Source organism: Glycine max, chromosome 3 (assembly GCF_000004515.6).
Source record: "Glycine max cultivar Williams 82 chromosome 3, Glycine_max_v4.0, whole genome shotgun sequence".
NCBI lineage: Eukaryota > Viridiplantae > Streptophyta > Magnoliopsida > Fabales > Fabaceae > Glycine > Glycine max.
The window spans coordinates 1,388,491-1,412,302 of NC_016090.4; the positions used below are offsets into that span (position 1 = coordinate 1,388,491).

Sequence of the window (23,812 nt, forward strand, 5' to 3'; positions counted from 1 at the left end):
CAAATTTGCACGAGTGAAATTCAATCACAATAACAATAACAAGTGAAAAATTTAGAAATAAATTTTTTTAAAACAATCCAAAATTGATCCTCTAGGGATTCATATACATGTTCATTCTAATCTCAAGCGCGAGTAATTCATCCATTACCTCGATATAGTCACTCAGGCATTCTCCATTAGCAATGGTGACGTATCTGGTGCTCTCTAGAACCTGTTAGCGTCAGAGGAAAAAAGAACAAAAATATTTTACAAAACTGCTTAGATCAAGTTAAAAGTTTTTTTATATAATGAGAAAACTGATAACCTAATTTTTTTATTCTTATTTTTATTTAAATGAAAAATAAAAAGGCACGACTGTTACATCAACTCTTCTCGAAGAATTGATCGGCATGGAAAGGCCATTTCAGATCTCCTTCTGTGTCAACAAGTTTGTATAGCTTCCTTGATTGTGTGATTTACTACTGATATGGCAATGTTCTCATGAATGAAAGTGAACTAAGCATTGGAAAACTATGAAAAATTTATTGAAGCTTGGAACTGCTTTAATTGAAGTAGGACTCCTATATTTAATTTTTTCATATTGAGTAGTGGGTGGGTTGGGGGAATCCATTTTGTTGTTCTTTAATCTACACATCTTATGATAATAAATAAACAGGTTGTACTGTGTCTGTAGCCACAACATCCCTTTAAAGATTATGGTTTGGAAGCCTTTTCAACATTACATTATGTTGTTGGTTCTTTTTCTTTGTAATACACTACATAACTAGCTTCTACTTTATTTTTCTAAACTATGTTTTATAATTTGAGAACTAAGTTTTTTTGGCTAGTAGAAATTTGATCAGAAGCTAGAGAAAGATGGACAAAAGACATTAGATGTACCAAGAAGAGCACCAACTCAAGTGAGTTTAACTCAAACTACACTTAAATTAGTAAGATTAACACAAACTATACTTGGATGTGTTGATTTTTTTTTTTAGCAAAATGAACCTTCGAACTAAATTTATGAAAAAATATGAAACACCCTTACTTTGATGCCATGGTTAACACCTAATATTAGACCGAACAAATAAATTAAATATATTTTTGATCTAGACAATTTGTATCTTCTTTTAAAAATAATTATGTTCTAATCAAATAAGATCATTACTAATGATAACTCTCTCTTTAAATATTTAATGTAGTTACATACCTAAAACTCAAACGGGAGACCCTTGGTTAAATTATAATTCTCTCGCACCAATTAATCTATGTGCTTAATGATAAATTAATTAAATATTTAAATATACAAAAGAATTTATAATTATTAATTTACTACCTTTCTCTCGAGTCATATCAAAATCAATTTTAGGATGATTAATTTTTACCATTTTATTATTTAAGGAATAGATGGAATAATTTTACTTCTACAAATTATCTTTGAAGTCTCCAAAATTATATGATTTGTATTATTTTATACACATGTTAATGTATGACTCTGTACCTAACTCTATAGTTAATTCACAGACTCTACAATATGTCATTTTTTAATAATAGATAAATACATGTTTAAATAAGGGGATACAGAGCCACGGAGGAGGAACTATTTCCTTGTTTCTAGATTCAAGATTGGAGGATAAGAAGTAGAAGCCTTACCTCTTCATAGAATGAACCAAACTAAAACATGTTAAAAATACAGTCTCTTAATTTATCAAATTCATTAAGGTTTGGACTATGCCATGATTACAATTCCAAACATTGCCTCTATCTCTCTTAACATCCTTTTCTCTTAAAACTTCCTTTATTAATAACCTCTTAATTATGAATCCACATCTTAGATATATATACCAAAATAGTAAATGAAAGATAAGTTGGAAATAGTTATTTTTGTTGCGCCCAATAATTTCCACCCATTGAAATGGTCAAATCAATCAACCTATTTTTATTCCATCCAATTAGATCATATCCACAAATCACAACAAAACATTTCCATTTTTGCTTCACATTATTTAGGGTCTCCAATCACTTGCAACCATTTGCCGCCGGTAGCATATGCTGATATAAGTTACTTTTTTGCTTAGACATATCCAAGACTTTGTTCAATTCCCTTTTGTCTGAGGTGTGTGCATTCTTGTTTAACTCCTCTTTGTTCCTCAGACATCCCAGAAGGGAACAAAAAAAAAAAAAAGAAAACCATAATCACAAGCAATAAAGGGGAGAAAACAAACATGTCATTCACAGGAACTCTTGATAAATGCACAGCATGTGATAAGACTGTCTATGTGGTTGACTTGTTAACTCTTGAAGGAATTACTTACCATAAAAACTGCTTCAAATGCAGCCACTGCAAGGGATGTCTTACGGTACATATAGCTCTCCATTTTCTTGTTCCTTTTCTGGGTTATTCTCCTTTCAATGTTATTATTGTCTCTTTGTAACATCACATACAATTGGAATGAAGGTGATTTAGTTTTAATCATTGTACAAAATCTTAAATGGAATGCTACTTTTTTATTATTTTATTTTCTGCTTTCATGATTTTGTGAAGGAAATAGAGAAAATAATACAATCATGTGTTTACAAAATTTACATCATAAAATCTTGAAACAGGAGACAATATGAAAACAATGTTACAATCTTGTAATTATTAATGAAAACATATCAACTTCAAATGAAATGAAAACAGACCAAACATTTCTTTTGGCTTCTTAATTCCCTAGTTACATAATTGTGAATTAAATTATTTAACAAGTTAGTGCTGTTTGAGAAAGATTAAATATTTTTTTGAATACAAAATAAGTTAATTCTAACACGCATTGAAGTAAATTGATATGATACTATTCATTCAAATAAAATGTCATTTTAACATTGTTCCTAAATTCGGGGGTGCCAATGATATACTACTTAATGTTGGTCAGATGAGCACATACTCCTCAATGGATGGAATTCTTTATTGCAAGACACATTTTGAACAGCTTTTCAAGGAATCTGGAAATTTCAGCAAGAACTTTGGTAAGACGAAGACCATCTTTTGGCCCATCTTTTTGTGCTGTTCTCATATTTCTCATATAATCCAACCTCAAAGTACAAGTAGGTAGGAAAATGTCACTTTCTGTTATTTATGCTAATGAAACTATGTTGTTTTCTTGTAAATGTTGCAGCAAAGTCTTCCGAGAAACAAAACGACCTGGTATGTACATTAATCCTACCTTGCCACATACTTTACATACCAATTATACTTAGTTTTATGAGTTTAATGATAATGACTATATACAATATAAATCGTCATTGTAAAATTTTTTATATTGTCAATCAATCAAAAATTATCGTTGATATAATTTTTAAGATAATTATTTTAAAAATAAATAAATTTATCATATATATAATGATTTGTGATTGGATGACATGTTAATCCACATTACACTCTAATTTTATTACCAGTTTCTTACCTTGAAACATCTTCTCATGGGGCTATATATAATTATATCTTCTTTTGTGTTCTCTTTCTAATATGCAATTTGTCATGATCATTAACAGAATAGAACCCCCAGCAAGCTATCTTCCATGTTCAGTGGAACCCTTGACAAATGCTCAGTTTGCACAAAAACAGTCTATCCTCTGGAAAAGGTTTGTAATCTCATATCTTCCCCATGTAAAAGAAAACAAGTTTGTAATATCATAATTCTCAAAATTACTTTTATAGTTTTCTATTTTCATTTTTTATTTTCACTATGTTCTATACAAACTTTTGAAATAGAAATGTAATGAAAACAATGTAACATTTTCGTAATTAAATATGAATTCAAAAAATGAAAATAGAAAATGTTTTCTCAGACCAAACAGCTCATTAATTTGAAATAACAGCTAATTGATTTCAGTGATACATAAATGTACTCACCAATTCAAATATTTTATCGAAGCATTGATAAATGGCTTCCATTTGTTCTGTCACTAAATCAAATTCATATTCTTTACTTTTAGCAATTTTATTTTGAAATGATTTCAAATCGCCTGGATCAGGATATTAATTGGCTTAACAAAACTAACCATTTTGGTTTCAATTTATGAAAACAGATGACACTTGAAGGGGAATGCTTCCACAAGACTTGCTTTAGGTGTGCTCATGCAGGGTGCCCTCTCACACATTCAAACTATGCTGCCCTTGATGGTGTCCTCTACTGTAGGGTCCACTTTGCACAACTTTTCATGGAGAAAGGGAACTACAGCCATGTGCTCCAAGCTGCTGCACACAGAAGGACTGGTTCCTCTACACCTCCACTACTAGAGGAGCCATCAGAAGAGCCAGCGCCAGAATCTCATGAGGACAAAACAGAAGACACCTCTTGAATGAAATTAACATGAATTGTTTTCAATTCCCCTACCCCCCTTCTTTCAGAATATTGAGCAAGGTCTTAATTTGGTTTATGTTCAGTAAAGTACTCTCAAAACATTTGTAACAATATCTTTTTTAGTTTCATTGTAAGCTAACTATTTGAGAGGTTTGTTTATTATGTATTCAAAATTTTCAAACAAAAGATTTGAGCAATGCAATGTGCTTTTTTTTTTTTTTCCTTTAATTTGTTGCATTTTTTATCTTATCATGCAAAGAAAGTAGTAAACAGTGATATAAATTCTCACACTAATTGCATTATCAAAATTATTTTAAAAATAATTATTTAACATAATTTTTCTATAAAAAATAATTATTTAACATAATTCTCACACTAATTATTATTTTAATTATTATATTTATTTCTTTAATTAAGTTTCATAAAAAAGTAATCCAAAAACTTAATTAACAATTCTCAAATAATTTAGCGTTCTGCAATTTAATTTTTAATATATTTTAATCTTTATTATTAATTAAAATTTAGTAAAAGTTATAAAATCACATGAAACTTGTTAACTTTTTTTAGGGAGCAATTGTTAATTAATAACTTCAATTTTTTTTAATCATGTTATTAACATAAAATAGTTATCAGTTGACTAATATTTTTAGCAAAATTCCATTTCTCACACATTTTTTTTTTCATATAAAAGACTCACTCAAACCCTGAAGACAAAGCGTGTGGCTTGTGAATAATATCCATTCTTCCTCTCTCTGCTATATAATATCTGCTTAGTGACTTCGCTGACCGTTTTAACAAAACACACAACTCATTCATTCTTTCACACTAATTCCAACCTTTCTGCTCCAAGCTTCGTTTCGGTAATTTCATCAACAATTCCAATCCCAAGTTGCCCAAACACACTTCTCTTTGTTTTTTGTTTTTGTTTTTTAAGAAAAAAATTCTGTTGAATTCAGTTAATGTGAAAAAAAACAAAACGAAAATGCTACTACGTACGTGCATGTTTGATTATAGTTTGTACACTCCAAGTTGAATATTATTCGCTGATGATAATATAATATATTTGACAAAATCACGATTGAGGTGTGTTTTATTTGAACGTAATTTTGAGTGCCAAGCCTTGTTATGTTTGATTTTGAGCTTTCTAATTCAGTTTTGGACTGTTTTTGTTTTGTTTCAGTTTTTTTGTTTTGAGGAATTGGTTGTAGAATGTGTTGAAGAGAAATGGTTATGTGAGAGTGTTTGGTTTTGGAAGATAACATATCTTGATATGGATATAGCTTTTCGGTTACCACAGTCAAATGTGGTATTGGATGGTTTGGATTCCTGCATTGTGTTTGGAGGGAGAGGTTTTGGTTGTGCTTTTCTCGGAAACTCGAGGACTATTCCGAAGGCTCGATTTAGTGGGGTGAACAAGATAGGTAGTAGGAGTAGTTCAAGAGTAGAATGCTTAGGAGATTTGAAAGTTTCGATTGGGAAGAGGGGTTTGTCTTGGAAGAATAATAGACCTTTTAGGAAGAATAGGGAAATTTGGTCAAAGTGTCAGGGTAATGATTCTTTATCATATGTCAATGGCAATGGACGGAATGTTGGTAGGTTGGGTGATGCGGATGAGGACTCCAATTCCAGTGTTGAATTGAGTGAACCTTTGGGAGAAGAAGAAAAAGGGCAAGGAGGGAGGAAAGAAGATGGGGGTGAAGTAGAAATAGAGGTACAAAGTGTGGATGAATTGAAGGAACTGTTGCAAAAGGCCATGAAAGAATTAGAAGCTGCTAGAGTTAACAGCATCGTTTTCGAGGAAAAGGTTAAGAAGATATCGGAGACTGCAATTTTTTTGCAGGATGAAGCTGCAAGTGCTTGGAACAATGTTACTTCTACCCTTGATGTCATCCAAGATATCGTGAGTCAAGAATTTGTTGCCAAAGAAGCTGTTCAGAAAGCAACTATGTCTCTTTCTCTGGCTGAGGCAAGGCTTCAAGTGGCCATGGACTCTTTGGAGGTTACAAAAGAAGTTTATGATACCCCACAAGGTTCTAACAAGAGTAATGGTGACGAAGATATAATTCAAGAGGAGAAAGAACTTTTGCTTGCTCAGGAGGATATCAGGGAATTCCAGACAAATTTAGCAAATTGTGAGAATGAGCTAAGATGCTTGCAATGTAGAAAGGAGGAGTTGCAGAATGAAGTGAACAAATTGCATGAAATTGCAGAACAGGCACAGCTGAAAGCAGCGAAAGCAGAAGAAGATGTTGCAAACATAATGCTTTTAGCAGAGCGAGCTGTTGCCGCTGAACTCGAGGCTGCACAACACATGAATGATGCAGAGATTGCATTACAGAAATCAGACAAATCTGCCTCTAGTTTTAATGCTGATACCACAGACACTCTACAAGTACAAGATGTTGTGGCTATTTCTGAGGAGGAAGTGGTTCAAGGTTTATCTGGTGATGATGTTGATAAAAGAGAGCTTGATTACTTAGTCGATGGGGGGGAGCCTTTGCTTGCTATGCAATCACCAGAAAACACCAGCCAAAGTTTGGAAGACATGGTACAGTCTGATTATCTGAGTGATCATGAGAATGGCCAGTTAAGCTTAGACTCTCCTAAAGAAGCTGAAGTTGAAATAGGAAAGTCAAAGAATGTAGTTCAAACAAAAAAGCAGGAAACACAGAAAGATTCGATGAGAGATAATTCACTGTTGGCTCCCAAGACATCATTGAAGAAGTCTTCCCGATTTTTTCCAGCATCATTCTTCTCTTTTACTGCAGAAGAGACTGATTACACACCAGCATCAGTTTTCCATGGTCTTGTAGAGTCTGCACAGAAGCAACTACCCAAGCTGGTTGTTGGGTTATTGTTAATTGGAGCAGGGTGTGTACGATCTTTCTTTATTTGATCCTTTACTTGCTGTTAGTTTTATTTCAACCTTTCTAGAAACAATCTTAAAGTATATACATCATATGGCTGGCACAGATATTTATGGTAAGGAGTAAAACATATGGAACATTAGGATGATAAATTTTAGATTTTGTGTGGCATGATAGAAAATATCAAGGGTTAAATATTCACTGGCTTGTTTAAAAACTGTTTGTGAAATTAAATTCCTATCTTAGAATTTTATTCCTTTGTACGTGATATGCCAATTAGATGCACAGATCAATATGAAGGTTTTACTCTGTTTTTTTAAAGTGGTGGAATTTTATTTCAGGCTTGTGCTCTACACAAATAGAACAGAGAGGAGTGCCCAGCTGCTTCAGCAGCCAGAAGTCATTGCAACCACTGTTGAAGAAGTTTCTTCAACTGCAAAGCCATTGGTTAGAGAGCTTCAGGAGCTTCCCAGGAGAATTAAGAATATTATTGCATCATTACCTGATCAAGAGGTTGTTTTCTTTGTTCTTATGCTTAATTATTAGGTTTTATCTAACTCTGCATGGTATTTATCCTAGGTGGATGAGGAGGAAGCCTCCCTCTTTGACATGCTCTGGTTACTACTTGCAAGTGTTGTATTTGTGCCGATATTTCAAAAGATTCCTGGAGGTAACTAGGTTGCCATGTTTTCTTAATGTTGGGTTAAAAGAATAATAAAGTTGTTTGTCTAAATGTTATACTTTAGCTTAAGTTTGATTAGTCTCCAAACTCTATATATTGCTTAGGCCTTAGTGCTTACATGAAAATTATGGTGTATAGATTATATATGCTTCATTTTTTAGCTCACATTTCTTTTCCTATCACACCTTTTGTTAGTTTGATTATGATGATAAATGCCATTTATTAGTTTGATTATGATCATAAATGAAGTTGCAATGCATGAAGAAAATTTGGTTACTTGAATTGAATAAAAAAAGTGTTTCCCTCGTCGCAAGCTTCCAATCATTATCTGAATAATGTTTTGCGATACAGGATTTTTTTCAAGTCACAACTTAATAAAATTGTTTGTCTGACAAGTCATCTACCTGCAACAATGTTTAGGAAGTCCTGTTCTTGGATACTTGGCTGCTGGTATCTTGATTGGGCCTTATGGTCTCTCTATCATTCGTCATGTTCATGGGACAAAAGCAATAGCTGAATTTGGAGTTGTTTTCCTGTTATTCAATATTGGCCTGGAGGTGGAGCTTCCTATAAGATTTTGTTCTGCCTCTTTGATCATTTTTGTTATAAAAAATAAACTGAAACTCTGAACTGTATTTTTATAGCTCTCGGTTGAAAGGCTTAGTTCAATGAAGAAATATGTCTTTGGATTAGGCTCTGCCCAGGTGATGGGAAAACTCCATCTTCCACCCTTGTTGTTATTGTTCACTTAGGCTATTTTATTTATATGCTAGTAATGCACGAGCCAACAATTCTTAGCATGTATCGAAAAAATGTAGGTTTTGGTGACTGCTGTAGTTGTCGGCTTGGTGGCTCATTATATTTGTGGTCAAGCTGGTCCTGCTGCTATTGTCATTGGGAATGGCCTGGCATTATCATCAACTGCTGTTGTTCTGCAGGTAAATAACCTTAGCTCAGTTGGCTTTTAATTTACTCTGTACAATACGTTAACAGTCTACTACTCCAGCTTTATGCTTCTATTTAATGTAAATTCAAATTAGTTGATGTCTACCTTTCTGAAAGTTACGTTTTCAGGTTTGGTGAGTCTGTCATGTGGCAATAATTCAATTGAACTTGTTTTTCAGGTTTTACAGGAGAGAGGTGAGAGCACATCACGGCATGGAAGGGCTACATTTTCTGTTCTGCTTTTTCAGGTTACTTTGTAACTTACCATCTATCTAGAAACTGCAGGATTCTCTTGTAAAATAAAATGTCCAATGATATAATATTTGCGATATGTAGTTGGCTAAACTTCGTCTTATATGAGGCATTTGCTTCAATTTTCCATACCATTGCATTTACCTTCTGGAATCTGGATAACCGGAACTGCATGTTCTATAGTGGCAAAACTATGTTATTTTGTTAGGATAAAAACATATTTGCACCCCTATACAGTATAGTATTCTACACGGACGGATACTATAGAAAGAATAGTGGTGCTTTTCGCTTGTTTCTGCAGAAAACTGATTATGAAGATATAGAGAGTAGAGAGAAAAGGTTTTCTGAAAATATCTCAACTCTTTAGATTAGTTTGTTGATGTGTTCACAAATTGGATTGGATTGGTTTTGAGGAGTAAAGTTATTCAATCATATCCCATTGTTTTTATTTTATTTAAGCATCCAATCAATTTGATCCTAAATTAAATCTGATCTAATTTATTCCAATCAAAAGAGGTTAGGATTGGATCAATTTTTTGGTTTTTGTATTTTTTTTTAAAACTAATAAACAAACCTTGAAAGACACAATAAATATATTAAAACCTAACTCAGTATAAAATATCTAATTCCATAAGCCGATTGTTATAAGCCAAAAGGTAATAATTTCATTTCAGATTCAATCTATTGAGAAAGAAAGAACTAACATTTTAAAGTTACAAACTAATGGAGAAAAAAATTAGTATAGTAATTCCATAAGTATCCACCAAGACAAGTATGAATGGTGTGATAATTTCATTAATGAAAGTATATATGTGCGTATATGTTTGATTTGGATTGGATTGAATTGGTTTTCAAAATTGAAATTTTAATCTCAATTCTGAAACACAATCCAATTAAAAAAATTGGTTTTTTTGCAGTATTCAGTTTGCTTCATTTTCAACTTTGTGGTTTGGTTTTTGTGGTTTACGTTGGATTGAATTGGTTTATGAACACTCCTTGTTTAGTAGATTGGTTTATGTTGGATTGACACTTATTCAGTTTGTTTGTACAGATTCTCAACTAGCATCCTCGTTGTATCTATCTTGTGATTGTTATATCAATCTGTTGTATTTTTATCTCTTAGCCATATTTGGTATTCCAATATTTTGACCAAAACTGACTATTGGGTGTTTGTTTCTATTCAGGATTTGGCTGTTGTTGTCTTGCTAATACTCATACCTCTTATTTCACCTAATTCTTCCAAAGGAGGGGTAACATTTTCTATACTTTATCTTAGAATATGTATATCAGACAATAGACAGTATTGTGAACATGGCTACTTAAAGTTGCATGAACTCCTGTGTAGCACAAGACAGTTTGTGACAAGGGTGTTCTGATTTTATTTTTTTATGTTGTATGTATTAAAAGGACCAAAACACAGTTCACTGTTTCTAATTAGAGGTGGTTCATGTTAAATGCTTGATTGAAAGCCAATGACTTCACCTTACTTCTCTCATTGTCATCATCATCTATGTTGTCTTTTTGTGAAATACCAATCTCTGTTTCCAGGTTGGTTTCCAAGCCATTGCTGAAGCTCTTGGTCTGGCTGCTGTCAAGGCAGTGGTTGCTATTTCAGCCATAATTGCAGGTGGACGATTGGTAAGAAATATTCAGAACGGAGGTGTAGATGTGCTATTTGTAATTATTAAAATATACTCCAAATCTGGATAGCTGATGTTTAATTTTTTCTGATTAAAGGAAATATTTACTTTTTTCATGTCAATTTATCTATTTTTGTTTCTAGTAATCTCTATATAATTATTTTGTTAAATTCATCTTATAAGTTTGCATGGAGCATAAACAATAAGCCATCAATTGTATTGCTCAGGGTAGATATGCTGGCATGTTGATATGGGGTAGAGTTTCGGTGCAATTTTTTTTTATCGGCAGAAATATGTATGTTATATATATATATATATATATATATATATATATATATATATATATATATATATATATATAACCAGTACAAGTAGTACTAATATCTGTACATCCCAGTGTACATGTTGTCTATGTAAGATTACCATAACCCCCATCTCTGAGCACACTCGAATACCCATTACAAAAAGTATCTATGGTCTAATCCCCCCTATACAAGAATCCAGATTTAATTTTACTGGACCAAAAAGTGGAACGGCAGCTCAAGATCCTTATCTAAATATCTAAGCCACGTCCAGCAGAAGAAAATTGCATCCTCCATCAATTTCTGTCCATTAAAATCCTCATTTGAGAATACAATTCTGTTTATATGATTCCAAATGCACTATGTGAGGGCAGCTCACCAAATCCACCATCTGTTTTGGACAATTCCTGATGAATTACCGTATGAATGTTGTACAAAGTGTTCCTTAGGTGATGTAGGGAACACAGTTACAACCTCTGTCCATGCAAGGCTCTCCCACCATAAAGGCATTATTCTTTGGCAGCCAAAAAATATGTGGGACGCTTCCTCCTCATGACTCGAACAAAACAGGCAATGGTAGTCATCTAGCTGCATGTTCCTTCTCCTTAGGTTTGCTCTTGATGGTAGTCTATCCTTAACCAGCCTCCAAACAAAGTGTGCTACCTTGCTTGGAATTTTCATTTTTCAAATTAGTGTGAATGTCCCATCTTCGTTCTGATCCACCACAACTTCATTAAGCAATGATATCCACTTCCCACTGAGTACAGCCCCCTCATATCCCCCTTCCAAATCCATCTGTCTTGTTGATTAGGCTTAACCTTCAACTCCTCAATATCCTCCATAAAGCTATCTGCTAGTTCCATCTCCCCTTCCAACATCATTCTCTGCCACACAAAATTCCATTCCCATGATTCCCCCACCTCAAAGCCCATCTGCTGAATAGTGTGATGTTGCTGTTGAGATATACAATATAATCTTGGGTACTTCTTCAAAGATAACCCCTTCTCCTTCCACCTATCTTTCCAAAATTTTACTTTTGACCCACATCCTATTTTCCACTTCACACCTTCTTTGAGCCACCCACCTTCCTCCTCTAGACCGCACACAAAACACAAATCCCGCCACCATATCGATTCCTTGTGGTTCCTCCTCACCTCATCTAAGTTTCTCCATGCCCCATACTTCGACTTCAAAATCTTTGCCCATAATTCGTCAGTATGATGAAATAGGTTCCACCACCACTTACCGAGTAGTGCTCGGTTAAAAGACGCAAGATCCCACACCCCTAGACCATCTTTCTCCTTAGGGATACATGTTGTCTCTCACTTCACCCATGCCAACTTCTTTTGATCCTCTCCTTCACCCCAAAGAAACGATTGTTGTAGCCACACCAGCTTATCCACCACCTTCTTAGGGACCCTAAAAAAGGAAAAGAAAAAAATAGGTATTGAGTTAAGGACTGACTTTATCAAAGTCACCCTTCCCCCAAAAGATAAGTTTCTCTGTTTTCACTTTGAAAGTTTTCTCTCACACTTAGAGATAATCAGATCCCATGGCTCACTAGGCCTTGGGTTTGCCCCTATGGGAATTCCCATGTAAGAAAAAGACAATGACAAGAGTATTGGCACAAATTACTGGCCATGTTCCACAGATTAATTTTACAATGATCTTTGATCTGTAATATGTTGTACACATTCAGATATTCTACTTATCATGGTGGATGGAAATTACCAACTAGTACTACTTATCATCGATGGAATACATAAAACTCAGTTGCTTATATTGGTTGGGGCGAGTTTTGCACTGTAGTGTTGAACATTGAGGTCTTGGTGGAAGTTTCTAGGCCTAGTGGAATTAAATGGAGCAGGCATTTAAAAGTTTTTTTATCCTCCAAAGGATAAGCTCTATATTTATGGGTACATTAGGAAGGCATGTTATAACAATTCTTGATTGCACTATAACTTTTGCTATGTAATTTTCCCACTTCTTTGCAGCTCCTTCGACCTATATATAAGCAGATTGCAGAGAATCAAAATGCAGAAATATTTTCTGCCAATACACTCTTTGTTATTCTTGGGACCAGCCTTCTCACAGCCAGGGTAGGTGTTCATACCAATGTTTTTCCTTTCCCTTATTTCCCCTTTGTTTGGGTTTTTGAGCTAAGCCAAGGTTTGGCAGTTTCAACAGTTATTCTTGTGTCCGTTGAAGTGATGAGATGCCTTTTTATTTTTTTGGTGTGCCAACCTTACTTTTTCCTTTTTTTTTTAATATAGTTTTTCTTTACTTAAAACAGGCTGGACTTTCCATGGCATTGGGGGCATTTTTGGCTGGTTTACTACTGGCAGAAACTGAGTTTTCCTTACAGGTTGAATCTGATATTGCTCCATATCGTGGCCTTCTACTGGGTCTCTTCTTTATGACGGTTTGTTCTTAATATTCAAATTCAAAAAATAACTAGTTGTATTGTATATTTATTCGTGCAACATATATCTATTTTATAGTTTGTTAGTATTCTGTTCAATTGCTTATGTTGGAATAATTCTTATGAGAATCTTCAACAGCAAGGAATGGGTGCCTTGAGATTTCTGACTTTCTGAGCAAGCTAGCTTCAATCTGTATAATTGATGGAAAGTAATTTTTGTGACTTTTCAGGTTGGAATGTCAATTGATCCAAAACTTCTTGTTTCAAACTTTCCAGTCATTACAGGGGCCCTGGGACTCTTGATATTTGGCAAAACTTTGTTGGTTTCTTTAATCGGAAGAGCTTTTGGTATTTCTCTCATTTCTGCTATCAGAGTGGGTCTTCTTCTTGCTCCGGGAGGAGAATTTGCATTTGTGGCTTTTGGTGAAGCTGTTAATCAGGTTTTTGTCCTTGAAAACTGTTTTGCTTTCCTAGAGTTCTCTGGATTATAAATAATTATTATATTTATTTAAAATAAATAGTTTTGCTTTTGTTGTTTTTGACACTATGCATCTTGATATATTTAACTTCAACTTTTTTTTGGAGGCTATGATTATGGTCAGCTTTCTTGGAAAATAATCTGTTAAGTGGATTAATAATATTTTATCACCATTCACCAGTCAAGTGTTACTAAAATTGGGTTATCTCTGGCTGCTATTTTGACATTTTATGACTAAATAAGGTGCAATGTCATCTGTTTTTGCATTGCCCAGACATCCATGGGGCCTTTAACATTTTTCCTCATTGAAACTTAATTTTCTATAAAAGCTAACATTATTGCTATTCGATACTTATGCAGGGCATAATGTCTTCCCAGTTGTCCTCTTTACTGTTTCTTGTTGTGGGAATTTCAATGGCTCTCACTCCATGGCTAGCTGAAGGAGGTCAGCTCCTTGCTTCCCGTTTTGAGTTACACGATGTTCGAAGTTTATTACCTGTGGAAAGTGAGGTAAGATCAGTTACTGACAGGGCTTTATATTAACTGCAAAAGGCTGTGAAATTTATAGCTATAGAACTACCATTGCCAGTGGACTGAGTGCTGTCTTTTTAATTTTACAACTCAATGAATGGATTGTATGCTGTGTTGCATGAGATAGCAAGTCTTGCCAGGAGTGTACAATGCAGCTGGGTAGTATATACTATCTGCAAACAGTAGTAAAAAAAAGATAGAGAAATGCTTTCTTACGCCCAGGATAAGATTTTTCTCTTTAAAAGTTATCATTTTCTACCCAGAAAAAATTCATAAATTTGTTTTGATCTCATTGACCATGTGAGTCCCATTGAGAATCAAATGGTAGCAATAAGATAAGGCATGAAATCTTTGATTTATTATCAGAGAAACTGGAGGTAATATAAGTGAACAATTTCAAAGCCAACCAAGGCAGTTAACTTTGCCACAAGGTCAGTCAATTACAGTCAAGCAAGCACTCACTGCCTTGTGCTATGCCTTTTATTTTTTCTGTCAAGCACGTCTATTACTTACATTTGAAATATTATTCTCTATGCTCTTTTAATTGCCTGATTGACTTTTTCCAATTAGTTAATCATATTTATTATCTCCTATTTAGTCTAGTTTGGCCTTAGGAGATTCTACAGTAATGTTTCCTATGATTATGTTTGTAGACAATGGATGTAGTTAGACCATATTGATTCAACATTTTTTTTTACTTAGATTTGACATGTAAAATTAGTTGTTGATTTCATTTTGGAGGACATCTTTTACAGACAGATGATCTGCAAAATCATATCATTATTTGTGGATTTGGGCGAGTTGGGCAGGTGAGTTCTTTCTTTCTTGGTTTAATTAATTACTTTTACCAATTTATCATTTTTTTATTTATATATAACATTTTACCATTTTTTTATTTCTAGATCATTGCACAACTTCTTTCTGAGCAACTTATTCCTTTTGTTGCACTAGATGTGAGAAGGTATCTCAATACCAACTGAAAATATTGTTTTTCTTGTTATTGTATCTTAACTAACATCCTTCCATGAATGATTTTGTAACTATTAAGTGATTTTTAAGATTAATGTATCTTATTTATGTTGAAAAAGAAAACATTACTGGACAGAATTGTAATTGTTAAATGATATTCTAAACTCTGCCTCCCGATGGAAAAAAAAGAAAAGACAAGTATAATATTGTGTCTCTTTCTTTATGCATGAGGTATATAGATGTGCTGTTTGCTTGTGCATCAGTTTCTGACTTTCTTGGAGTCATTAAAAGCTTCATGGAAAAATAAATTGATTTTGCTGTCTTTCTGAATTGTTAGATTCTGTGTATTTCTCAATACTTGAATAAAGATAAATCCCCAGATTGGTTGGTTCCTTGCTAAATAATGGGGGTGCTTAGTGACCAGGATGGAAAAATCTTTGGATGATTGTCAAGATTATCCGATAGTTTTTTCTCCAAAGATGTGTGAACTACCATATATCATGTAACCGGTCTTCATATTTACCAATATCTGCAGTGATAGAGTGACAATTGGACGTTCCCTGGATCTCCCTGTGTACTTTGGAGATGCTGGTAGTCGAGAGGTAGTGCATATGACTTCAGTACTTGAGCTTGCATGCATGTTCATTACCTGACTGTTTTGTAATGCATGATAAGGTCCTACACAAGGTTGGGGCTGAAAGGGCAAGTGCTGCTGCGGTAACTCTAGATTCCCCTGGAGCAAATTATAGAACAGTTTGGGCTCTGAGCAAGCACTTCCCAAACGTGAAGACTTTTGTTCGTGCTCATGATGTTGATCATGGATTAAATTTAGAAAAGGCTGGAGCTACTGCTGTAATATTCTATTACCTTTTCTATTATTAATGTTATTTATGATTGTCTTATGGTATAATGTTGGAAGTGTTTTTCTTTACTACTGCATATTTAGATTTAGCCAAAATACTCACTGTTAATCTTGTCTGTCTTTTCTCTTTATCTCTCTGCCACTTGCATTTGCAGGTTGTCCCAGAGACCTTGGAACCAAGTCTTCAACTAGCAGCTGCCGTGCTTGCTCAGGTAACTATCATGTTATTTGAGCAGATATACTGTCTGATTGAACTTTTTATGTCCTAGTATTTTATTATTACTCTCACCTGATGTAGTTGAACCTGTCACATTGCCTGAACTTTTGTTTATTTTCTCTTCATTGCATAAATAATTTACTTAGTTTCTGGTTAAATTTTCTCAGAAATAGTATGAGTATACTTTTGCCCTTTATGGTAAAATTGGTCATACATCTCATTGAAGACCCTTGTTGTTCTTACAATTGAGAAATGAGGGAAAACTGAAAATAAAATAACATGCTTAATTAAGACCTTATCAGAATGGAAACATACAAAGGTTTCTTATCATATGATTTAGCTTGTTGATGAACCCAGTTAACTAAGCATTTCTCTCTCAGGCTAAACTTCCTACATCAGAGATTGCAGCGACTATAAATGAATTCAGATCCCGCCATCTTTCTGAGCTCACTGAAGTACGTGTTTCTTTTAATCCCATGCACAATTACTATCTATCAACTCTCATGTTGGATTTTGCATGATCACATACTACTCATTCACTTTTTGTATATGATTGATGTTTGTTTGAAATTATGTTACTTTTTGGTTTGTTTATTCAGCTATCCGAAACAAATGGAACTTCTTTTGGATATGGATATAATAGAACTACGAGCAAAGCCAAATCTCAATCCCCAGATTCATCAGATGATACTCAAGTCTCTGAAGGTAAACTGGCGACATGAAGATTGCCCCATATATACAAAGTGGAAGGTAAAAGAAAACAGAAAAGTGAAAAATTGTATAGCAGCAGAGTAAATGTTCCATCATGATGTACAGAAATATATATATCTGCATAAAAAAATTTGATTAATCATCCTTAAATTTCAGCTGAGGATGGTGTCCTTGTTTTATGTAACATTGATTTTGTTTCATATTCTTTGGCTTTCGAAAAGCGTGTATAATATGAAGTCATATTTCCATTTTTTTTATCAAGAGTATGACATCCCTGAACAAGTAGTGCAACTCTAGATATTTGAGAATCGTTTTACATGAGTAGTTTTAGTAGTTATTATCACTCACATTGAATCACATGTCGTATCCTAATATCATTTATCGAGTATTTAATTTTATTTTAAATTTTTATTCCTTTTAACTATTCTTTTAAAAAAAATGGTTTAACTATTAGCCCCAAAAATTCTTTTTACATACTATCAAGTGTTTATTTTGATATTATTATTTTTGTTTAAGTGAAATGTAATCCTAGTTTATTTTTAAAAAATACAATTGATATTAATTTTGTATTAATTTGGTTTGCAATGTAAGGACAAGAATAGATCAAGAAACTGCAGGTGCAATATTATCAGTCTTTTAAGTTGTAGACATAAATGAATGAATAAATGAAACAACAATTGAAGCTTAATTGTTTTTAGCAAATATAAATGATAGAATAAAAGGGTTATAGCCTCAATGTAAAAAAAATTACAAAGTCATCCAATTACAATATAGCAAGTATTATTGATTTTTAAAATAACTTAAACTGTGATTTGTGATGTGATTTGTGATTGGATGAGAGTATAAAATTATTTTACAAGATTAATACATAGGTATTAAACTCTAAGTTATACTACCTCCAATCAATTTTATAAGAAACAAGCTTTAATATAAAATATATTGAAACTTGTTTCTTATAAAATGATGAGAGAGGGTATTTTATTAATGAGTAAAATTGACACATGGATGAAGTATTTGAATTTATAATTTTATAAATTTATATTAAAAGTTAACTTAAGTTTATAAAAAAAGAAATTCATAAAACGATAAATATTTTAGTTAATTTTTATAATAACTGTCTTATAGTCATAATTGTGAATAATTTTTAACTAGTTGTTAGCAAAAAAAAATTATCCAGCAAATACATGAAAATTAAACTAACCATTTTATCATAAAATGTATACAAAACTATTTTAATAAATACAAATATTTTTTGTAACGGTATTCACAAAAAAATACAAAATATTTAATAGAACTAAATTAATAATAAGTAAAAGATAAAAGCAAAAGTAAGATATATATTTTTTAATCTAATTTGAACACATTAAAGTCCTTTAAAAAAATTAAAGTAATGGATGATATGTTATTTGATCTTTTTTTCTCCCAATTTGAATATTCTAAAAGTCGTTTATATCTTATTATATCTTAATTTTAACACTTTATCTTGTAACAAAAAAAATATTTTACTTGATCTTTTTCTGTCAATTTGAATATTCGAAAAGTCTTTATTTATTAATCTGAATAATAGTTTTTATTTAATAAGATGATCTTTTCTTTGTTAAGTTTTAACTGAATGTTGGTTTGGTGCCATAGAAGCCAAAGTAGCCGTTACAGAAGATTACGTGCGCGCCTAATGCCAAAGCAAACCCTATATAAACCAAACAACAGACACGCACTCTGCATTAGAAAAGGGTGAAAAGAAACAAAGAAAAAGAAGAGAAAGAAAGGGTTTGTTTACTATTGAAAAGAAGAGAAGAATGTTAGGCAGTGAGCTTGAAGATGATAAGGAGGAACTGAAGTTGGAGGGAACCCTGATTCAGAAGCATTCATGACATGATCTTACAAGACCCCGTCCCTCACCGCATTCACCAGCAGAATTCGGTTGCTTCTTCAAATCTTGCAATGCAACAGTTACATGGAATGCATCATTAAGCCCCTCACAACATCAATCAGCAACATTAGGTTCCATGCACTGCAACAAATCAATCCAAAGTAGCATGATGGTTTGTTTTGATATTTGTTCATTTACAATGTTTGAAATTGTTGCATACATAGTTGTTTTTTTAATTAGTTGTTGGATACATAGTTAGTGACTATGCTTGAAATTGTTCAAGAAAAGTTAGGATTAATAATAATTGTGGAAATTTCTATAGCAGCGGAGTTGATGTTTCATCATTGTGTTTGAACATAAATATATAGCACAATTTTAATTAATTGTCCCTAAATTTCTTCTGAGGATGATGTTCATGTTGTTTGTAACATTGATTTTGTTTCATATTCTTTTACTTTCATAAAGCGTGTATAATATGGAATTGCATTTCCATTGTTTATTACAAGTGTGACATCCTGAACATCTCGATATGTTGCTAAAGTAAAAGAGATTGATTTCTCAATTGATAATGACAATCTAAAATAACCTAAAAATTGATCCTCTAGGGATTCTTACACTTGTTTATTCTAATTTCTAAGCGTGACTAACTCATCTCTTATCTCGATGTAGTCGCTCAAGCATTCTCCGTTAACAATATTGGTGGCATTTCTCTGGTGCTCTCTAGAGCTTCTCCTCCTCCTGTTGCTCTATTAGGATTCTTGAGGACAGAAAATATTTTATAAAATTGCTTTGGGTTAAAAGTTCCTTTATATAGTGGGAAATATGATGACCTAATTCTTATTCTTTTATTTATTTATTTAAAAAAAAAAAACAAAGGAACGGGCTGTTACACTTGGCTTCTAGTATCTTTCTTAGCATGTATGGAAAAATTTAGGTTTTGGTGACTGCTATAGTTGCCGGCTTGGAGGCTCATTATATTTGTGGTCAAGCTGGCCCTGCTGCTATTGTCATTGGGAATGGCCAGGCATTATCATCAACATTGTTGTTCTTCAGGTAAATAACCTTTAGCACTGTTGGCTTTTAACTTTTACTTGTGCTATATGTTAACAGTCTACTACTACAGCTTTATGCTTCTATTTAATGTAAATTCAAATAAGGTGATATCTACCTTTCTGAAAGTATTAATTGCAACCGGATTTTTGTTGTGGCCTGCATGTGTTAGCAATGACTTTATGGTTGTCACTACTTAATAAGCTTGAGGGCTATAGCTGTAACAGATGTCTCGCTTTAAAAGATTTCAAGGCTGTTCTTTCTATTTGAAAGTTATGTTTTCAGGTCTGCTGAGTCTCTCACGTAGCAATAATTCAATTGAACTTGTTTGCAGATTTTACAGGAGAGAGGTTAGAGCACATCACGGCATGGAAGGGCTACATTTGATGTTCTGCTTTTTCTGGTTACTTTCTAACTTACCATCTATCTAGAAACTGCAGGATTTCAATTATATAATACTTGCGATATCTTATGTGAGGCATTTGCTTCAACATTCCATATTGCCTTTACCTTCTAGAATCTGGATAACCTGAACTGCATGTCCTATAGTGGCAAAACTATGCTATTTTGTCAGCATATAAACATGTTTGCACCCCTATACAGTCAAGTATTCTACATGGATACCATTGAAAGTAGAAAGAATAGTAGTGTTTTTCACTTGATTCTGCAGAAAACTGATTACAAAGATATAGAGTAGAGAGAAAATGGAGATAAAATTTGTCTGAAAATATCTCAACTCTTCAGATAATTTAGTAGAGGTTTTTATGGATTGGATTGGTTTTGAGGAAGTAAAGTTATTCAAACATATCCCATTGTTTTTTTATTTATTTAAACATCCATTTAGTTTGATCCTAAGTTGAATCTGATCCAATTCAATCCAATGAAAAGTGGTTTGGATTGTATCAATTTTGTTATTTTGTATTATTTTTTTTATTTTGTAAAAAACTAATGAACAAACCTTGAAATACACAATAAATATATTAAAACTTAATTCAAAGTATCAAATATCTAATTCCATAAGCCAAAAATTAATTTCATTTCAGATTAATCTATTGAAAAGGAAAGAACTAACATTTTTAAGTTACAAACTAATGGAGAAATAAATTAGTATAGTAAATTCAGAAGTATCCACCTATACAACTATGAATGGTATGATAATTTCATGAATAAAAGTATATATGCGCATATAAGTTTGATTTGGACTGGATTGGGTTAGTTTTTAAAATTGAATCTGAAACCCAATCCACAGTTCACTCTTTCTGATCAAAAGGACAAAACACGCAGTTCACTCTTTCTAATTAAAGGTAGTTCATGTTAAAGGTTTAATTGGAAGGCAATGACTTCACCTTACTTCTTTCATTGTCATCATTATCTATGTTGTCTTTTTGTGAAATACCAATCTCTGTTTTCAGGTTGGTTTCCAAGTCATTGCTGAAGCTCTTGGTCTGGCTGCTGTTAAGGCAGTGGTTGCCATTTCAGCCATAATTGCAGGTGAACGATTGGTAAGTGATATTCAGAACTGGGGCATGGATGTGCAATTTCTAATTATTAAAATATACTCCAGATCTGGATAGCTGATGTTTAAATTTTTTCTGATTGAAGGAAATATTTACTTTTTTCTTGTGAGTTTATCTATTTTTGTTTCTAATATTCTTTATAAAATTATTTTTTAAAATTCATCTTATAAGTTTACATGGAGCATAACAATAAGCCATTGATTGTATTGCTCAGGGTAGATATGCTGACATCTAGAGTTTGATATGGGGTAGAGTTTTGGTGCAAATAACTGACCATGTTCCACAGATTGTATATTTTATAATGATCTTTGATCTGTAATATGGTGGTTGTACACATTCAGATATTCTACTTATCATGGTGGATGGAAATTACCAGCTAGTACAACTTATCATCGATGAAATGCATAAAATCAGTTGCTTATATTGGTTGAGACGAGTTTTGCACTGTAGTGGTTGAACATTAAGGACTTGGTGGAAGTTTCTAGGCCTAGTGGGATTAAATGGAGCAGGAATTTAGCATATTTAATGTTAAGTGTATCGAAATCCTATATATCATTGAGGTTTTGGTGACTGTTGTAGGTGTCGGATTAGTGGCTCATTATATTTGTGGGCAAGCTGGCCATGCTGCTATTGCCATTGGGAATGACCTGACATTATCATCAACTGTTGTTGTTCTGCGGGAAAATAACTTCACTTGTGTTTTCTTTTTGTAGAGAAATATAGAAATATGTGATCATAAAATGATTTTCATATCTGCTCCAAAGAGGAATTACACAAGTATTTCAACTTGCTATATTGTTTAGTATTTACATTTAGTACATAATATTTATGGCTCAACACCCCCCTCAAGCCGAGGAATAGATGTCTTCCATTCCCAACTTGTTAACTAGATCATGAAATTTGGAGCTACTCAGTCCCTTAGTCAACATATCAGGTACTTGCTGTCCGAATGGAATATAAGTCATGCAAATCATGCCTTGCAATTTTTCCTTGATAAGGTGTCTATCAATTTCAATATGTTTTGTCTTTCATGCTGTATAGGATTATGAGCAATATTGATTTCTGACTTGTTGTCACAGTAGAGCTTTATGGGACCTTCCAATTCAACCTTCGAGTCATTTAGAATAATCTTTAACCATAGAAGTCCACATGATCCTTGAGCAATTGACCTGAATTCTGATTCTGCTGGTGATATAGCCACTCCATTCTGTTTTTTACTCTTTCATGTGACCAAGTTTCTCCTCCTAGGAAAGTACAATACCCAGATGTTAATTCGGATTTCACCATTTGGCTGAACTCAATGAAGTATACTAATTCACTTTTGTATATCATTGATGTTTGAATGGAATTATGTTACTTTTTGGTTTGTTTAATCAGCTATCCGAAACAAATGGAACTTCTTTTGAATATGGATATAATAGAATTACGAGCAAACCAAAATCTCAATCGCCAGATTCATCAGATGATACTCAAGTATCTGAAGGTAAACTGGCGACATGAAGAATTTAAGATTGCCCCCACACATACAGAGTGGAAGGTAACAGAAAACAGAAAAGTGAAAAATTGTATTAACAGTTTGATTTACTTGGGGTCCCTGTTATCAACAGTGTGACATTCCTGACCAAGTAGTGCAACTCCAAGTAATTGAGAAAGAGAACAGTTTTAATAATTGATTAATTACTATTAATCTCATTGAGCTTTTTTTTATTATTAGTCTTACAGCTTAACCAACTGAATTAGACCTCCTTAGCAATCTGGTTAAGTTACATGCCTTATCCTAATATATAGTAGGAAATGAATTTTTAAAAAAAAGTTGACGAATGATCACAACTATTTTTGAGATAACTTTATGTTTTTTTATATTTTGAGTGAAATGTAATCCACTATTATTACTTGATTTTGTGTTGACTTGGTGTTATAAATTTGTGAACTATCTAACAATTTTCTTGAATTTAGTATCTAATCTTATTTTAATTTATGAAAAAAATTATTATTTGGAATTATTAAGCATAATTTTGATTTGCAATATCTGCATCAGTGAGTGAAAAGAAAGAATGAAAGAAAAAAAGCATAAAAAAGTTCTATAAAAGAAAGAAGAGAAAGGATATCAATACTACAAAACATTATTGTTTGATTACAGATCCTCATATCTGGTAATTTTAGTTGATTTTT

The 23,812-nt window shown here is 32.9% G+C and overlaps 2 protein-coding genes and 1 long non-coding RNA gene across 7 annotated transcripts; all 3 read left to right on the forward strand.

Moving 5' to 3' along the window:
* The first annotated feature begins 1,979 nt into the window (after positions 1-1,979).
* LOC100800234 (LIM domain-containing protein PLIM2b) lies at positions 1,980-4,544 on the forward strand. The gene is made up of 5 exons (XM_003521862.4): positions 1,980-2,339; positions 2,895-2,988; positions 3,138-3,166; positions 3,514-3,603; positions 4,051-4,544. Exons 1-5 carry the CDS (start codon positions 2,205-2,207, stop codon positions 4,321-4,323), a joined length of 621 nt encoding a protein of 206 aa, XP_003521910.2. The 5' UTR covers positions 1,980-2,204; the 3' UTR covers positions 4,324-4,544.
* Positions 4,545-5,042: 498 nt separating this feature from the next.
* On the forward strand, positions 5,043-17,460 carry LOC100800772 (K(+) efflux antiporter 2, chloroplastic). Of its 3 annotated transcripts, none has more exons than XM_003521863.4 (21): positions 5,043-5,185; positions 5,506-7,196; positions 7,534-7,705; positions 7,772-7,862; positions 8,295-8,431; positions 8,519-8,578; positions 8,693-8,812; positions 8,999-9,067; positions 10,256-10,321; positions 10,620-10,709; positions 13,008-13,112; positions 13,307-13,435; positions 13,666-13,875; positions 14,274-14,423; positions 15,200-15,253; positions 15,347-15,405; positions 15,949-16,015; positions 16,089-16,265; positions 16,431-16,487; positions 16,873-16,947; positions 17,092-17,460. In XM_003521863.4, the coding sequence occupies exons 2-21, from the start codon at positions 5,596-5,598 to the stop codon at positions 17,212-17,214; spliced, it is 3,612 nt and encodes a 1,203-aa protein (XP_003521911.1). In that variant the 5' UTR covers positions 5,043-5,185; positions 5,506-5,595; the 3' UTR covers positions 17,215-17,460. The 3 variants fall into 3 exon arrangements, 2 of the variants coding, with proteins under 2 accessions (XP_003521911.1, XP_025983501.1); XM_026127716.2 differs by lacking the exon at positions 5,043-5,185 and adding an exon at positions 5,202-5,408; XR_005890861.1 differs by lacking the exons at positions 5,043-5,185; positions 16,431-16,487; positions 16,873-16,947; positions 17,092-17,460 and adding an exon at positions 5,199-5,408 and having other exon boundaries at positions 15,186-15,253; positions 16,089-16,159.
* Positions 17,461-19,754: 2,294 nt separating this feature from the next.
* On the forward strand, positions 19,755-23,042 carry LOC102667032 (uncharacterized). 3 transcript variants are annotated; one of them, XR_001387356.3, is made up of 3 exons: positions 19,755-20,526; positions 21,536-21,625; positions 21,855-22,924. It is a non-coding gene; the product is annotated as an uncharacterized lncRNA (long non-coding RNA). The 3 variants fall into 3 exon arrangements; XR_001387357.2 differs by lacking the exon at positions 19,755-20,526 and adding an exon at positions 21,323-21,427; XR_005890862.1 differs by lacking the exon at positions 19,755-20,526 and adding an exon at positions 21,339-21,427 and having other exon boundaries at positions 22,220-23,042.
* Positions 23,043-23,812: the final 770 nt, after the last annotated feature.